We start from the raw sequence: 19,591 nt of genomic DNA, 5'->3' as shown, positions 1-19,591 counted from the left end.
CGAGTGAGAGAAAGAGAGAGGAGAGAGATAGGTCGGAAATAGATATTGAAAATTATAAACGAGTAACGAGGAGACGTTGGAGCAACGCGAGAGAAGCGACGAGGAAATACGCGCCCTACGTTTCCGTCGCCCCTCGCCATCGTGTCACTTGTCAGTGCTGGAGAAAGAGAGACTCTTTCGTCCCTGTAGAAATTTTATTTCCCGCGGACTTGAAAATTCCCCCGGATTCGCGGATATATCGTTTCTCTCGAAACGCGTACGTCCTCGACGAGTATAGACAGGGAGTGGAAAGGTATTTCGAGAAAAAAAAAAAAAATCGTTAAACATGAAAACGGCCTACTTTCCTCGGGTAACGAAGCGTCGCACGATTTATGTTTATACGTGAGAACATAATCGGCAAAAGAGAAAGAGGAGAGGGGTGAGGAGAGGAGAGGAGAGCACGCCCTTGACAGCTTCTCGGCGCTCGAAAGAGGGCGGCTCGGATGATTCGGCCCCCGTATGACGCCCCACTTAGGCCGCTAGGGCAGCGCATCCGCCACTGGCCGGTGGCGGTGACGAAAAGGGGCTGATGTCAGTGCGGCCACTCGGCGGCGTTCGCTCGTATCAGCAGCACCAGCAGCAGCAGCAGTGGCGACGGTGGCGGCGGCGACTCGTCGGGTGCGCGAACGCGATACCGCACGCATCGGCGTCGTACCGTAAGCGAGACGTTACTAGCGAGCGAGATACCCGACGACGACGACGACGAGGAGGAGAAGGAGGAGGAGGAGAACAAGAAGAGCATCGGTATCAGCGGCGGCAGCAGCAGCAGCAGCGACGACGACGACAAGAACAGGAGGAGCAGCGGCAACGGCGACGACGGCGACGGTGATGCTCGGCGGCGACGGCGATATATCGGCGACGATCGGCGGTGGATTGACGGCGACGTTTCACGACGACGACGACGCATCTGGCGCGCGCGATCGTGCGGCCTGCTGCCGGCGCGTCGCCCGTCCCGAGGCGCAGCTCGTGGAATAATGCGCGTTAGGCACGACGACGTTAGCACGACGACGAGGCGCCGCGTTACGACGGGACGACGACGACGGTACGACGGTGCGAGCCGTGCGACGTGCTGCGGCCAGCTACGACGACGACGATTACTACAACAATTACTACTACTACCACCGCTACTATTACTACTACCACCACCACCACCACCACCATCATCACCACCGTCACCACCATCGCAGCTGCAGCAGCGCAATTATGTACGGTTCCGAGATCACGTAGTGTCGGGCGTGTAATTATGTTGTTGTCATCGTCGCGCGGCGCGCCCTGCGTAGCTTCACGGTGAAAATCTGGCGTGAACGGTTCCGCGGTGGAACGGGGAATATGGCGTCGGTCTCGGCCGAGACTCCAGCCAGCCATGGGCACAGCTTCAGTAAGAAAACGTTTCACAAACCGACGTACTGCCATAGCTGCACAGACATGCTCTGGGGCCTCATACAGCAGGGGTACATCTGCGAAGGTAAGATCGCCTCGCGCAATTTTTCAATCAACCATCAGGAGTGTCGATAGAGTGAGAAAGAGAGAGAGAGAGAGTGAGAAGGGGGAGAGGGGGGGGGCGGGAGGAAGAGGACAGAGAACGTTTATTATGCGCTCTGGAATAGATCCTCTTCGAGCGCCACTCGGACTGGATGATTAGAATTTGTAAATATATGTATATAAATATAAGAAAAGTCCAAAGTGGGCAAAGGTAGAAAAAGTAAGATTAGAAACGATAGCTTTTCTTCTAGATCTAGAGTACATCTGCACGCGCGGGGAGTACGCATCTTTGTCTCGTCCACGCCGGAGGATGCGCACAGCTCCGCGAACATGCTCCGGAAATACTTGCGCAATCTCGGGATTCGGTCTTCCGAAAATTTTCTGTCTCTTTAACATAACGTACGGGATTCTTCGTTCTCGCTTCATCTCTTCGTTCAGTCGGCCGCGCTACGAAAGAAAGAAGGAAAAATGAAACACCGAGAACAATCGGTCCTCGCTGGAGCTTTAAAATTTTAAAAGCGGGCGCTTTTAGAAAAAAAAAAAAGAAAAAGAAAAAACGAGACCACAAAAGTCGATCGATAAGCAAGTCCGCCGCTCGGTAACGGAAAGATACCGCGATTAGAAAATCTCATGGAAATCTCGCGCTCTGCGTGTCGCGATTCCGAACGTGAATGACAGACGCCGCGGTGCGGCGGGTGGTTTTATTCAATCGGGTCAGGATGCCGCGTTTTCCCCCCCGATAGAAATGCCTCGTCGAGTCTCCGGGCATTTTAGCGCCTCTCGCGAACACGCGCCAGCCGCGCGAATCGGTGCAACAGAGAGACAGACGGGCAGATAGATAAATAGAGAGAGAGAGAGAGAGTGTGTGTGTGTGTGTGTGTGTGAGAGAGAGAGAGAGTGAGAGAGAGAGAGATTGTCGAGAACGAAGAGAACCTGGAAAGGTCGAGGGGGACTGGAGGGTGGGAGAGGAGACGGCGGCGTACGCAGATCGCAGAGGGCGCGAGCGCGAACGCGCGCCCACCTTTCACGAGCATTGATCGCGAGGGGTGGGGTAGTATGGCTGAAAGACCACGGATAAGGTTGCTGGAGTAGAGGGTTCGCAGAGCGGTGCGAGCGAGAGAGAGAGAGAGAGTGAAGGGGGGTGGGGCGGAGATGAACGCGGACGCTCGGCGGCATCGGCGGCGAAGAGGGTTGCCCAGAGGTGCGGGGAGGGGGCAGGGGGTGAGAGCTCGCTGACGGGTAAAGAGGCGTAAAGGACCTTCGTTGTAACGCGAGCAGAAACGAGCCTTGTGTCCGAGCTGTCGCACACTCTTTCGGAATGTTCGATGAAGAGAACTGCCTTAGATGTATCGAGCGTCATTCGGGGGAGAAGGAAGGGGTGGGTGAGGGTGGGAAGGAGGGAGGGAGAAGAAAGGGGGGAAAAAGCGTAGTAGAGTTTAGATAATTTTGTGTCGTCTGAAAGATGATGAATTTAATTGCGGGGACGTATGACTGTATACAAAATATAAGTGTGCGCTGTTGGATATATTTAGCGTCTGAAAAATGGAAGAAAAAGAACGCGTAATATAAGAGTAAAAATATTCATTAGAAACTGATGGCCTTTATAGTCACAAAAAAAGTGGGAGATATAAGGATAATAAAAATTCAAACCGCGCTGTTTACATTAGATAATGTTTAAAAAAAGTCGTGCACAAAGTGATCACTGAATCTATCGCTGCCTTATTTAAAAAATATATTACGTTATTTTATTTCGAATTTTTGACCATTGTTTGACATGTTTGAAAGTCAATTATAAAAGTCTTTGTATAATATCACATTTTTTTAAAATTTTAATTTACGCGAGCGGAATTTTAAATTTTATAACTAATTCCATTTCAAGAATTCTGACAATTAAATATAAAATATAAGGATCCGAAGAGTACACGTCGAATATCAATTTTACATTTTCGTTATGCGAAAAATGGTCAATCACTCTTTAATTTCACAATCGGGACCGATTCGAGTCAATATTTTTTAGAATTTTTAGAGTGTCTAAGAGTTAAAAAAAAATATTTTAAGAGTATATTTTAAGAATTTAAAAAAAAAAATTTTTACATTTATAAGAAATTTATTATTATGAAGGAAAATTTGCAGTTTTTTTTGTTGTATAACGTGGCTACTCATATATTTAGACCATCATGTTTAGACATTCAAACTATTATTATTTCGATTTAATCATCAGATATCTTTTTTTGAGATGTATCAGAAATTTCCTGAAATCTTTAGGGCGAGTCAGAGGTCTATCCATCATATAAAAATTTTAGTTATAATATAATGCTAATTTCACAGTAGTAGAAGATAAAGTATTATATCTCTAAAGCCATTGTTAAACCTTGCTAGAATGTATTGATCGCTTTACTGTCGGTTGCTTTAAATAAAGTTGTTGTTTTTATGTCTACAAATTATACTTATATTATTTTGTAAGCTTATATGTATAAATCCAATTTCTCTCTCCCTCCCCCTCTCTAAAAAAAGAGTAGAATTGTGATCATTCTTCTTATAAACTTATCGAAACACAATTAATTCTCGTGTTTATTTTTTTCATCTCACGCTTAAGATTTGACGCTTTTCGAATAATTAATTTTGTAATCTTTATTTTTCAACGTTAGATATATTTTATCGCATTTATTGAACAATCATGATAAATGAATATTTGAATATTGTTTTAATAAGACATATTAATCTATTATATAAAATTATGTAAAACTTGGAAAGTGATAAATTTTAAAGAGCAGAAATGTTATTTGTGAAATAGATACTACTATCTATGAAACACAAATGTCAGAATGAACGTCTTTTTAAATAAAGGCGTCAATCGTCATATACTTGGTGACTTGGGAATAGCATTCAATATATATATATATATATATATATTGAATTTACTATCAGATCGAGCAAATAACATCAACTTATTTCTTTAGTTTATTTATTTTTGTCAATATACTTTTTTAGATTTTTCTTAATATTTTGCATTATAGATAGAGAAATATGAAGCAATATATAAATTAATTTAACAATAAGTGTAATTGTTAATCATATGTCATAGTAATTCAGTATCAAACCTTAAAGCTCATTTCATATAGCAGAAATACTGATAGACATAACTTAAATCCGAGAAAATAAAAAAAAATAAAGAAAGTAAGTTTAGTAATTTATTCAGAGAATGATATATCAAATTATTCTTGATTTATTATAGTATCAATAATATTTTAATCAAATATCAAAGTCTATCCATAAGTTATACTGGGTGTTAAATGATCTATGTATGTGGAAAACGAATCTACATGTTTCAGAAATCGATAGATTATAGCTAATATTGGCTATTAACATTTTTCTCACACAATTCTTTAATAGTTTCATTACTTGATATTTTTTTTGATAATGTATATAAATATATTACATTTATCAGATAATACATCTTACAAATAAAAATTTTTTTATACCAATTCACGTCAAAATCTATCTTCTTTGTTTTGTATTTTTTGGAGATAATCTCTCGTTTCTATAAGATGACAAAAATTAATTGCAAAAATACAGCGAAAGTGTTATCATTATTATTAAAAGAATCAAACGTGACCATTAAGAACAAGGCATTATATACACAATTGATTTTAGACATGAGAGTTTAAAGTATCATATGTTTTACAATTTCATCGTATTATGTTAGATTGTGCTTATCGCGCTAAAAAATATCTCGATGAGGTAAATATTTTGCAATACATATCAATGTGCACTTCATTTATATTTTCGTGTTTTTATATATATATATAAACTGAGGAAGAGACAAGATTGTAATAGATTAACATTATAATAGATGAAATGACTCGATGAAATTATTGTGATATTTTTCGTAGTTTTGAAAATTATTTAATTGTATCTCACACACATAATTTTATCAATTGGTTGATTTATTATGCTTCTATGATTAAAATTGTTACAATTACGATAATCAAAACTGGTTGAAAAAAATATATATATATTGTACATATAAAGCAGAAGAACCCGAAAAATAATCGTGGAGTAAAAATCAACACATATATGTACTTGAGATACATGTGATTACTGATAGAATATAGTATCTTCTTTTTTTCGAGATTAAAAACATGATTTAAAGCATGCTTGTCTAATGCATTTCTTATCTTTAGCCTAATTTTTAAGCGATTCTCAAACCCTATCTAGACAAAATCGACATCGATAGATTTGCGAAAGGTAGATTTCTTTTATCTATGATTTTTTGCATTTATAACAAAATAATGTTTTTTTCGAAGAGAAAAAGAAAGATTAAAAATAAACACGATAAAGTTTGCGATTGAATGTATATACATTCATTAAAGACTAATCGTGCATGTGTTTAATGAAAAAAGTGCCGTGTTCTTTTATTAGATATTTGATTGGTACCAATTTTTTTTGTTATATTTTTATACAAATTCTGGATTTAATAAACGTCATAAATGCTTTAACATTCATTAGAGAGACAGAGTCTGTTTCTCGAACTAACACTTCGGTTTTTTTTTTATATATAATATGATTGAAAAAATCATAACGCTTGAAACAATATTTAAATGGATAAACATTTTTTTTTCTACGACAAATAACGAATACTTCTTTTCGATTTAAACTACCCACTCGAGGAGTTAAAGTTAACCCGGCATTCGTGGTCGATCGTCGATGGTGGCTGATGGCGCCTTCTTAACGAAGCGGATGCACAGTACTATTTCGGGCCGCACCTGCGCGTCGATGCGACAAATTTCCCACATCTTGCCTGATTAGCGTCGCAAGAGCGCGATAGAGCTCGATCATTACCGCTTTTGAAGAATACGATACTTAATTACCGCGTCACCCTGCGTCCTTTTAACGGATGATGATATGCAAATGATGATGTTTCAATCGAATCAAGATAATTTTTGTCAATTTTGATTGTGAGATTTAATATTAATATCAATATTAATATTAATATTGAAAAATCATTATATTAACTCTGAATTTATAAATAGTTTTCGTATATTGAGAATCTGTCAAATATTTTCTGAAAGAAAATATTTACATAGTAAATTAGAATGAATATTATAAGGATTAATGAAACTTGTGATTTTTTATCAATTTTTATGTAACGGAAGCTATTTGAAAGATTTTATTTTTTGTTTGGCTTTTGTAGAGATTTGATAAACTGTCACGTGCATATTTATGAGCAATTAACAGTGAAAGTATTAAATAAAAATTTTTATGAAAAGCTGCGATTGATTTTCAACGTTACTTACATCGTGAAAGGTCAGAAGATCTTGTTATAAATTACGACATGAGTGGCTTGTATTGATTTACATTATGGTACATATTACCGCTTAGTCGGTAAATTCTATGTAAGAATTAATTTTTTGTATATTTCTCTTTTTTTTTTAATCCTTCTTTATTTGTTGCAGTGTGTAACTTCGTGGTGCACGACCGCTGTCTCAAGGCCGTCGTCTCTCCCTGCTCCAGCATCGCGGCAAGCCTGATTAAGGTAGGATAATAATCAATCTGCAACGCACGATTAACTGCCTATACGCATAAAAATATAACATCTATATTTATCGATTTTGTTTCATTTATGTGGCAATAAAAAAGCAATCTTGTCTTCTAGGGATATCACGAAATAATTAAAAATATTGCAGTATAATAATTTAATGTAAATATTAAAATTAAAAAGTTACGAAATTATAGCACAGATTCTTTTTTATCTCGCGACCTTATATCTGTTATGATAATATATGTAATATAAAATTAATAGAGCATATTTTTATTATGTTATAGAACCCGGTCGCACATTGTTGGTCCGAACAAGTACATCATAAAAGAAAATTCTGCAACGTCTGTCGGAAACGTTTGGATGATAATAATCCATCCATACACTGCGAAAGTGAGTCGAAATTTATGCCTAGCTATGAAATTTTGAATTTGAATCGTTTTATTAGTTAATTATTGATGCCTTTAAATAAATATCATCTTTTGTAAATTTATATAAAGATCCTAAAAAGATAATACGCTAATTGTAAATGCGCTCGTTTGTCGGTAGTATGCGAGTACTTCGTGCACATAGAATGCCAAGATTTCGCGGTGGCAGACTGCAAGGAGAATGCCACGTACTTGCCTGGGAAGGACCTGTCAGCAGTGAAACACACTCATCACTGGCGGGAAGGCAATCTTCCGAGTAGCTCTAAATGCGCTGTATGCAAAAAGAGTTGTTTTACTGTCGAGTGCCTTGCCGGGTTTCGTTGCGAGTGGTGCGGCATGACGGTAAAAAAAATGATTTATATATTGCTTTTTGCTTTTCTTTCTAACGGAATTAATGTAGAGTACAGAGTGAAACATTGCAGTATATAATGTAAATACATTTAATTTTTTAAATGAAATACACGAAAGCAAATTATATTCTTGTATAAATAGAGACAAAAGCGTATTCCGTTAGCATTTAGTATGACTTTAAAGTTCATCCGTTAAAATATAAACACTTACTGATAAATTTTGGTTTCGTCTCTCAGTCGCACGCGTATTGTTACAAGAATATCCCCCAAGAATGCACCTTTGGTAACTTGGAACCAATTTACCTGCCGCCACATGCAGTTAGTATTCCGCGTACCGAAGTTCCCATGGAAGCTATCATTGGAGTACAAGTGCGTCGTAAAGAAGTGCCGACCCGTGAGTATTCTTGCCGTAAGTGTCTGTCGTGTAATTATGTATGCGTGTTAACAGGTAATTAAAATAATAGAATGAGAAATTGAGCTTTATTACAAAATTTGTGCCGCAAAGGTACTCAAATATTTTATTACAATCGGTTCTATCAGAAATACAATTTTGATATTAAAACGATATTCTTCTTAAAAAGATAAGAGATAAAAGCGAAACTTTTTCTAATAAAACAAATTTAATAACAGTCGTGTATGAAAATGTCAATACTGACATAAATGAAACTGTATCTGTAATTTGTACAATTAATTTGATAAAAAAAAGAAAACACATGTTTGAATGATAATTACCAATGCACGTATTTATCTATAGATACATAGCATAATTACAGTTTTGTGTGTATATACGTGTATATGTTACATTAAATATACTATTTTCTTAAATTTATGTTTCTCTACGAATAATATTGATGTATCAGACTCAGATAACACATAATGGCAAAGATATGAGAGCTTTGCTCAAAATGTATCCATTTAATTGAATATATTTCACGCGTTATTTTCACTTGCACCGTGAATTTCATATCGATTAGCGCTTTATAAAAATTCCTTTAATCGATCTCATTCTTGCATTACAATATTACCTATTGACACAATTGATTATTTTCATACTTGTGTAAGTCAAACATGTATGAAATTTTATATCTATTTTTACTACGCATATAGCACACACACACACACACACACATACACACACACACACCTTTGTACACGTATGCAAATTATGCACCAATGATTGCAGCAAAAAATACTGTACATCTACATACTAAAATTTAAAAGAGAATGTATCAAAACATTTCTTATACATATATATTCGTAGAAGTATACTCTTGTAAAAGATATAACCAATTTTTGGAACATAAATTTTTTTGCATGAGTTTTATTTTAGCACTCATTCATACATATACGCGTGTATAAATACCGTCGGTTTTGTAAACATATATCTGTTCTTCCTTCTTTTCAGAGCATGCAACGCGCGTTGACTTTCTTCGATATGTGAAACAAGAAAGATCCTATCTGTATTCTAAAGTATTCTAAAGTATTATTGCCTTAAACTTTCATATTGTTTCACTTTATCATAAATCATAAAATATATGTATATTTACGTGAAATTATTAGCCAAGATTGTATCATTGATTTAATATATTTCACATTTAAATATGTGTATGTACTTTTACATTTGCTATTTGCAATTTCTCGCACTCTCAGCTTTCCACATATTTTTCCAAACATGATGGTCTATTCTTATCAAACTATAAAAAAAATCAAGATTTTTTTTATAGAATAAAAGTAAAATAAAAAATACTTTCTTACAAAATACACTTTTGTGGTTTACAATGATCTTTATATATCATTGATATGTCTTAAATTCAATTTGTACACAGTATCGGCTAGATGCAGGGAAATTAGAAATAAACTTTTGGATTATATAAAGTGTGTGACTGTGCTACTTATAATCATTACAACACTCACAATTCTATATTCAATCATTTGTATTATCGAATATATCACGTGAGAATTTGTTGTAAAAATTGTGTGTTGTCATTATCGTTTATCATCATTATGCAGTAGCTGAAGCGTTGTAAATTTGTAGAGATCTATAAAGGATTATATGACGTATACATTTTATGTGAATTTTAAACTGCGTAAATAAATTTATTAATTATATCGAAATCATAATCTTTTAAACATTGAAATTACATCTGACAGTTTAATTACGCGTATTCTGTTTACAATATATTCATAAACTATATGGCTTTTGTGGCTGGTTGCTCTTATTAATCGCTAATTTTAATGTTGCTTTTAATAGGCGTCAAATATTTTAATAGATTCAGCATTTGTTTTCTAGAGCTTCGTAATTAGATTATTATTGATTAGAGGAATATTGGCGTTTACAAAGTATCTTCACGAGGAAAATACAAAAAAAAAAGCTGAAAAAGTATTGATATTTTATTTTTTTTTTTTTAATTAGAAGTCTAAGACGTTATCGATATGGTAGAAAGCACAAAAAAACGCGTCTTTTTGTCTAACATAACTATAAGTACATTTGATATTACAAAAAACACAATAGTTTTGCAATAGTTCTGAATGTATCTAAGGAAAAAGGGAAATTTTGTAGAGTTGAAAAATTGTGGTAACCGATTAAAATATTCGGTCTACCTTTGCTTCTATGTGAAGATAACATCGGAGAGCAATTCGATTTCGCTGAGAGTGAGCAAAATGGGGCTGCAGGCCGCCTAGCCGAAGCTTTGAGGCGCCTTTCGCTAGTTTTGCCACGTAGCTGCCATGGAAATTGTCATGCTTCCCCTCCTTATGTTCGAGGTATCTAGAATATTATCACCCTCAGACATTCATCTGTGTGAATGTACTCAATTCTAAGATTGTACTTATATCGTACAAGACTGAGAGTAAATATATATGCTGTAGTGCTGTCGTTACTCTCGCTATTATTATCTCTCTCTACATGTAATCACTTATTTAACACTTGCGAGTGAGAGAAAGCGCTATATTAAAAGACATAATCGTATTTATTTGTACATTTTTTTAAGTTCGCCTAACAGCAATGCAGATATTTAGCTTTGAGCTTTTATCATATTTTTTTTCGACATTAATATCAAATACATTTTACTTCTACATTATAGGGGAATATACAAAACACATTCTTTCTATATGAGCCTATAAAATATGAATGCAATGTTATAAATCTCTAATCTTGTACTTATCACATGTTTGTTTTTAAATCATATGTATATGGCCAATATATATAAAGATAAATACATAATTTTGTAAAAAACAAGCACTTTTCTCGATAGGCGATTCCTCCTACTAGAGTAAGATTATTCTCCATCTTTCGTATTATTTTTTTCGATTAGAGTGATACGATGTTAATGAGCAATATGATACTAAGAATTTAATCTTAAGAAATAGGAAACAATGACATATTTTTTAAAAGCATAATAAATACATCACATAACAGATATATACATATATATAATAGTTTGTCACGCGACATGCATTTATATAAATATCATGATGCACCAACATTTTTTTATGGATGTTATTTTGTTACTGTTTACGTTTTAGCATGTATGTATGTCTCGCTTCAGTGCATGCACTGTCATTCAGCCCACTGGATGCTATGAGATTCCATGATGCTTATCACTCTACTATGCAGTGAAATGAAGTTCAAGAATACTACTGACTAATTCTTCCTATGTGTGTGTTCTACAAATCTATCGTAAATATTCGATGGTAAGAGTTGCGTAATTTATTCTTGAATGATAAACAGAGTTGTTATACAATGTTGTGCTCTTTGTGTTTTAAATTTATTTTAAAATTCTCATTCACTACTCTTCTTAAAATGTATGATTCAAGTGGAATATTTTTATACGACAAATTTGATTTATTCTTTTTGCTCTTTATTCATATCAAAAGCTAACAATTTTCAATAAAGTTAATAATAAAAAACAATAAATAATAAATGATTATAATCTAAAGATGAAATTGTTTTACTTATTGGACGATAAAAAATTGCCCAGTTTAAATTCTATGTGTACATTAAATTCTTGTTGTTTTTAATATATAATATTTTATAACTCTTTTTTGAAAGAAAGATAAAAAAGAAGAAACTCAAAGAGAGATACCATTAATGTTATCTGAGTAATGAAGAAATAAACTTTTTGCGTCACAGTTTAGACAGCGCGGAAGAAGATGTATTATACATTTAGATTGTATGTTTCATTTAGGTATCATATCGCGCGCATAATTTGTTATACCAAATATATTTTCAACATATGAAATATGTGATCTTTTTCTGTGTTCACAGCGCGGAGCACGTCAGAGGAATTTGGTAGCGACGCAAGGTATCGTGACAATGGAGAACCGACACAGGGCGCAGCGCATAGCCGTGATCCGCGTTCTCCTAAAGAGAAAGAAGACAAAGAAAGAGGTGACGAAGGTATTTCAATACAACTTCCGATTAACGGTTCCGGGATTTTCTCGCCTATAATCTTCGTAAATCTGCTGTTTTTTTTCTTATATTACAGAGATGATTAAGGTGTATGATGGCAATAGCTCCTTGAGGCGAAGAATATTTCGGGTGATTCCGGTACCTAGGCAGGCTACGACAGAGCAGGTTCTCACATTGGCATTGCGCGCATTTCACATCACAAAAGATCCTGGTATGCACACATAATCTTATATTATAATAAAATCTTATATTATAATAAACATACAAATTTCTTGTTAAGCTTACTAATCAAACCAATGTATATATATATATTTTTTTTTTCGGGAAAATTCAGGCAACTTTTACTTAACCGACCTGTATGCCGCGGAGGAAACTGAATTGTGTGATCCGACACCTGTTTTAAATTTAAATCGCCAAGAAGGCAAACGTCCGGCTGTGTTCTTACGATTTAAGTAAGTTTACACTACATTTATCTAAATATATATAGAATTTCATTTGTTATTATGTTTAATTATATCTATATGAAAAGCAAAAAAAAAGAAATTTAATGCATTAGTACATTTCAATTTCAGAAATAACGACAGTGGGGAAGTACGAGTTTATCCCGGCAAATTGCAGGTATCAGAGTCATTCTGTATAGTACCTGTCACCGAAGCAACAACTGTTACAGACTTAATAAACGAGGCACTTGAAAAGTTTGGTTTACAAAATTTTAATTGCGATGACTATAGGTGCAGTGAAATTCTTTTAGATCGTGGCGGTAAGTTTTTATTTAAATTCAAGGTCTACAATTTATTATCGAATATTCTTTAAGATTTTCTGTTGTAAACATTATTATATGAGATATAAAGAGAATTTTGTATGTATTAGTGACGGAAAGAGTTTTGTCCTGGGACGAAAGACCTTGGGATATCGTTAAGAAGTTGGGAAAAGATTCTATTAGGCAAATGGAACTAATGCGGTTCTATCTACAATTAAAGCAAGACCCCCATGGACCCAACTTGGCTTTGTTTGTGGGCAACTTGCCACCAAATCTTTCTGAAAGAAGTTATGAGAATATGTTGATAGAATTTTTAGGAAAAGGTTGGTGTTTGATTTGAAAAAAAGGAAATTCATTTATATAGAATAACTTATGTATGGCTCTCTCTGAATTTTTTAGAAAATAGATTCTCATTAATTGGCCCAATTTATTATGAATATGGTTCGATGGTCATTATATACGAAGATTCGAATAAAGCGGTCAGAGCATTATATGCGTTGCGAGAGTCAAAATACGAAGACAAGCATCTTTTAGGTACGACGTATATTTTCGTATAGCTTTTATATTTGGTGATAAATTTTGGACATGCACATATACATCGCTTATTAATTGATATAAAAAGAAAATTATGATATAATTGTACACACACACACACCGCGCGCACGCACATATATATATATATATATATATATATATATATATATATATATATATAAACACATTTAAAGTCTTTTTTTATTAACGTGTTAGTTTTAATGAGATATATATTAGAATATTTGCTCAATTTGATTCTGTTTTTTTCTACCAGTAATGCTTTTACCGAGTATCGAGCCAAGTATGGTACCATCGGGTGTTCAACCACTGCTCGTGTTTGTAAACGTAAAGTCTGGCGGCTGTCAAGGGCTCCAACTAATTTCTAGTTTTCGTAAACTATTAAATCCTTATCAAGTATTTGATCTCGATAACGGCGGACCTCTCCCCGGGTAAGCGGATCGTAGTTTTAAAGATATGAATGCGATTGTATCAATTCTGATTATACAATTTTACGAAAGTGACTGCTGGAAATAAACGCGTTCCTGTTGCAGGCTTTACGTTTTTCGCCACATAAAAGACTATAAAATATTAGTTTGCGGTGGTGATGGAACGATAGGCTGGGTATTACAGTGTTTAGATAATGTTGGTCAGGATAGCGAGTGTTCTTCTCCCGCTTGCGCTATTGTACCTTTGGGAACGGGAAATGATCTTGCGCGCGTACTATGTTGGGGTTCAGGATATACGGGCGACGAGGATCCGTTAAACTTATTGCGAGACGTTATCGATGCGGAAGAAATAATATTGGATAGATGGACCGTAGTTTTTCATCCAGAAGAGAAAGAACAGACTCAAGTAGTTTGTAACGCTGCAGGTGAGAAATAAGACTTTTTTTTTAACACAGCAAACGAATTTCATAATTTGAATGTGAAGAAAAATGTCGCATTATCGGCAAATAATGTCGTATTATGTTACAGGCGCTGGTTCAACAAGCGAAGACAATACGCAAATATATGTAATGAATAATTATTTTGGCATCGGCGTCGATGCGGATTTATGTCTTGACTTTCACAACGCGAGAGGAGAACCCTAATAAGTTCAAAAGCAGATTACGAAATAAAGGTGTATATGTAACTATGGGTTTACGTAAAATGGTCAGACGTAAGCCATGCAAAGATTTACATAAAGAAATTCGGTTAGAAGTAGATGGTAAATTGGTCGAATTACCGCAAGTGGAGGGAATAATTATTCTGAACATTTTAAGGTAAAATTTATGGAATATTTTCTCCTTTAAAAAAAAAAAAAGATATGCGCTAGTTTAAATGACACTTTTTTTTTCTTTACAATTTAGTTGGGGTTCTGGTGCTAATCCTTGGGGACCAGATACCAAAGAAGATCAATTTTATACACCAAATCACTGGGATGGTATGTTAGAGGTTGTCGGAGTTACAGGCGTTATGCACCTTGGACAAATACAGTCGGGTCTACGTACGGCTATGAGAATAGCGCAGGTGAAATAAAATAATAATATAAAGATTTTACTTTTTCTTTTTCTATTTTTTATAGAATATATTAATTTATCCTTATTCGTTGTTTTATTTTAATTTCTAGGGCGGACATATAAAAATTCACTTAAACTCAGATATACCAGTACAAGTAGATGGCGAACCGTGGGTTCAGAGTCCCGGGGACATTGTAGTCTTGAAGTCTGCGCTCAAGGTAATATTTTGATGAGAGCTTATAAAATCGTCCTCTTCCCCTCATAATTCTACAAAAATAACGAACAGAACGTAACATAATCATTTTTGATTGACTCAATGCGAGACATATTGATATTAGTACACGAAATAATCTTTCCATTCTTATTGAACTTAAATGAATGAGTGATGTGATTGCATCTTTTACTCTGTTTGAATTTAAGTAGAATAATGGGGCGTATATACGTTTTTGTGGCACGTACATTTTTTTCAACAGGAGCATCCGTATGTATTAGTTTGTAGTACCTTTTATTTTACATTATATAATACTCTATGTATTTTCTCTGTAAAAGCGTAACCTCTGATTGCTGATACCTATCAGCGCATGCTTTCCTCCCCCTAATCGCACTCGACTAATATCTCCTTGTTCCTTTGTTCACTTCAGGCTACCATGTTGAAGAAAAGTAAGATCAAGCGTCGCAATACCGAACCGTCGATTCTACCTGCTAATGGGGAGGGGGGCAAGAGCACGGACGAGTAATCCAACCATACCACAGCTCACAACCGCTCGAACGTTTAATCGAGTATTTCGTTGAAGATACGCGACATCTCTCAACCTAGATTCCTCGACGCGCGTAAGCAGCGCGAGAGAGGAGTCTCGGTGTGAAAAAACCGTGCCGTCTATCTCTATAAAGCGATTCCACAAAAAAAAAAAACCAGAAAAAGAAAGATCCGGTCCCTCCTCGTTGATGCATGTAAAACCGATCAACTCTCCGTAACACCTTGTCGATGCCTCGATCCAATGCAGCTAGCTCGAGCTTGTGTCGTAATGTGTGGATATTAGACGCCTTCTATCGGATAGTAGTTAGTTAGTTTTCCGAAAGTAAAAGTTTTTCTTCTCTTTCCTCTTTTTTTTTATACATATAAACTGTTGATTCTGAGTTCGCAATCTCTTTCTCTCTTTTTATATATATATATATTTCTATCTCTATTTCTATTTCTATACTATTTTGTCAGCGACATTTTGACTGACATTTTTATCGATTGCTCCATTGTGCGCTCCCTTGATCCTGTCCCTTCCTAGGCTACGATGCTGAAGAAGACTAAGGGTAAAATGAAGCGGCGTAATACAGAATCCAGTATGCAATTGGCGCTTCAGGCTGCACCGTCGAGCGATCCGGACGAAGATATCTTCTGAGTGAATAAACATTTAAAGTGAAAGTGATTCGAACATGCTGCGGTAACGGCAAAAGCACGTAGCCATATATCGAAAAAACTCGATCGATTAGCGTATGTAATAAAATAAAATCGGCCTCGAAATCGTCCGACAGCAGTTTCGCTGCACGAATTTAAAACATAAGTACTTACAACGCGAGAAGAAAACACACTGGTAAAAAAAGAGCACGAGGGACAGGTAAATAAGGTTTCCGAATACACTTGACACACACACACACACACACACACACACACACACACACACACACACACACACACACACACACACACACACACATACACATATATATATACATATATACAGCATTAAATCCATTATTCACTTAATAATGATTCTTAATGTTTGTTCTTACATTGATAAAAAAAAACTAGATCTCATTTTTAAATGTTAATAATTATAGCACTGTACGCGTAGCTTATCAATCAATATTTTTTTAGTAAAATTATAATAGATTTTACACATATAATAACGCATACACACACATGTAATAACACATATAATAACGCATACACACACAAAACATACACGCATATTAAACAGTATTGGAGGAAGCTACACGCGCATACGTGAGCGTAGCTTATGACGACGTTAATTTATATTTACGTTCCAAGCTTGATAGTATCGAAGAGAAATGGAAGTCGTAATGTATATTACGTTTCGTATGGTATTTCACCAGTCTAACACAGTATTACGATACGATACGAAACGTGTATCGCGGGATATAAAACGCAAACAAGTCAGTTGTTAATAATATATTATATATATAGAATATTTATGATTATATATATAAATATTAATATATTTACATAATATTGTATTAGCATTATACGATATTAAGTTGTGATAATTGTTATGTATGTCTGACTGCTGGGCAGTCTGGAATTCGCTGAGAACCAGTGGCAGTCAGAGTTCCCTAGGATACGGTTAGAGGAGATAAATTAATGTAACTTTCGTAACGATAAGAGAGAAACCGCATTGCGAGCTAAGCGCTTTGCCGATCCGCCTCTATACGAGCGAGAAGATATATGTATCCGCGATACGCGCGACACGGCGTCGAAAGAGTCGGCTTGGCAATGTATTGATTTGACAGGGCTCCAGATAACGACGACGAGGTTTTTGACCGAGCTGCATAGACCGACAACATACATTCCACACTGTAACATGGCAAAAGAATGCGAAACAAGAGAGAAAAAAAGAGCACGGAGAGAAAGAGAGATGTATATTTATAAACTATGCCAAAGAGGAAAAGCTCTTGTAATATGCTAACGTGTACTTAAAATCGTCGAAACGCGTCGTTCGTACTTAAGCATTCGTAATTAATGAGCGACGATTAGGACAGGACCATGCGAGAGTCCAAGGCGATACTTGTTTTCGAACTCCCAAAGTTTCGAATCCCTCGACTCGACGAGTGCTATCACTGATCGCGAACGATCCTTGATTAAGCACACGATGTAAGCACAACACAAACACACACTCAGATGTACTTTTATCTTATTTCGCTCTCTTGAACATACAAATGAAGGGGTGTGTGGGGGTGGAGGGTTACGTTCACGTTAGACCTTCGCGCTGGCATCGTGCGATTTGAAAAAAAGGGGAAAAAAAACCACAACTTCGGTGCCAAACAATTGTATATAACATTATAAAAGTAGGGACTTAAAAAAAATAAGATGGATTGCGCGCCAGTTAATCGCGATGGCATTTAATGCGACGGATGAAAAAGAGAGGAAAGTAGTGAATGGGGAGGGGGTACTTTCTTAACGTTAAGAGTATCTTCGGAGAGGAAAAAGAGGAGACTCTTTTTGAATTACGTACGTTGCGTTGTTTCGCGTAAACATTATAAAAAAAGACAGCGCGTACCTTTGATACGTGAGAGTAATCAAAGGAGGACGATATAGGACTCTTAGTACGCTTTTAGTACGCGCTGTGAACTTAGTTAATTATCTAACTAGACCTCTCTTGGATGTGTCTTCGATTATGAAAATGATTATCAAAAATTTAATCACAACACTGGCAACCAAATTTAAACGGAGACCATCATGTCCGGATGATTGATCAGGCCTCCATATATTATATGTCACAACCTGCCTATGATGTATACAGGCTCGGTTATTCGTGTTATATCCGGTGTATCGACATGAATAATCACATCTACGGCAGATTGGAGAGATAACATTTGTTAATCTGACCAAACTATAGTATATTTGCTGTTGCTATAAAAAAAATAGAGAAACAATAAGCTATGAACAATCTACGTATAATAAATCAATGTATGTGCTACAAGACCGGTTGTTTTTTTACTTCTAGAGATATCCTTTTTATATTTATCCTTATTATTATTTATATATGCAATATATTGTTTTGTGTCGATTTAAGTTTTATTTCTCGTTAAATAAAAAATCTGCGATTTATACCACAGATTTCTGGCCAAAAAAATAATCGTTAATATATATAAAATTTAGATTGATTTTTGAAAGAAATTTGGAATATTTTATATTTATCTTAATTTTCTTAAGGATATGAAGTAATTTATGTATAAATTGCATTTACAATAAATCATTTAATAGATTTAATATATTGTATATATATTATGAGAATTTTTCATTAGGTAAATATAAAATTCTAATCGAACGAATTATAATTGAAATTAAATTGTATACTAGTTAGTAAATTTAATCTAGAAATAAATTTAACCAAAGAAGATTTTAATTATCCTAATGTGTTTTATCGCACAGAATTTTATTGACATGACATTTTCAAAAAACCTCGTATTTTAAATAAAAATTAGAATTATTAAAGTTTTTATAAAAATATATTTAAAAAGAAATTTCAATTCATACAAGCAATACAATCTATAAATATTGTATTACTTCGTCAATGCTTGCGTATGTAAAATGAAGATTTTTTAAATTATTTTTCACGTAATTGGGGAGAAATCTGCGAACGGCCATACTATAGCGTTTTTCGCGGACGTTTATTTTAGTATGGATACGAACCAAACGATGATTTTAACGACAGTCGAAAAATGATCGTGACTGCACAGTTTCGCATAATGTATAATGAATGTAGATGGCGATACTAAACGAGAGTTGGTAACATAGACGAAGGAAATACTACGTT

The 19,591-nt window shown here is 35.3% G+C and overlaps 1 protein-coding gene across 1 annotated transcript; it reads left to right on the top strand.

Annotated features, from left to right (window-relative positions):
- The first annotated feature begins 589 nt into the window (after positions 1-589).
- LOC126857430 (diacylglycerol kinase theta) lies at positions 590-18,754 on the top strand. Its single transcript, XM_050606854.1, is given in 19 exon segments — positions 590-1,504; positions 6,978-7,057; positions 7,348-7,453; positions 7,610-7,830; positions 8,076-8,247; positions 10,458-10,601; positions 12,106-12,237; positions 12,326-12,460; positions 12,584-12,701; positions 12,822-13,009; positions 13,120-13,332; positions 13,409-13,543; positions 13,818-13,992; positions 14,095-14,414; positions 14,518-14,614; positions 14,616-14,804; positions 14,892-15,051; positions 15,152-15,259; positions 16,322-18,754. Coding segments are annotated over 19 exon segments (2,943 nt in total). The 5' UTR covers positions 590-1,368; the 3' UTR covers positions 16,436-18,754.
- Positions 18,755-19,591: the final 837 nt, after the last annotated feature.

Source organism: Cataglyphis hispanica, chromosome 2, assembly GCF_021464435.1.
Source record: "Cataglyphis hispanica isolate Lineage 1 chromosome 2, ULB_Chis1_1.0, whole genome shotgun sequence".
NCBI classification, from domain to species: domain Eukaryota; kingdom Metazoa; phylum Arthropoda; class Insecta; order Hymenoptera; family Formicidae; genus Cataglyphis; species Cataglyphis hispanica.
Note: the sequence above shows the minus strand (reverse complement) of the source record. Positions and strands in the feature narration are given on the sequence as shown.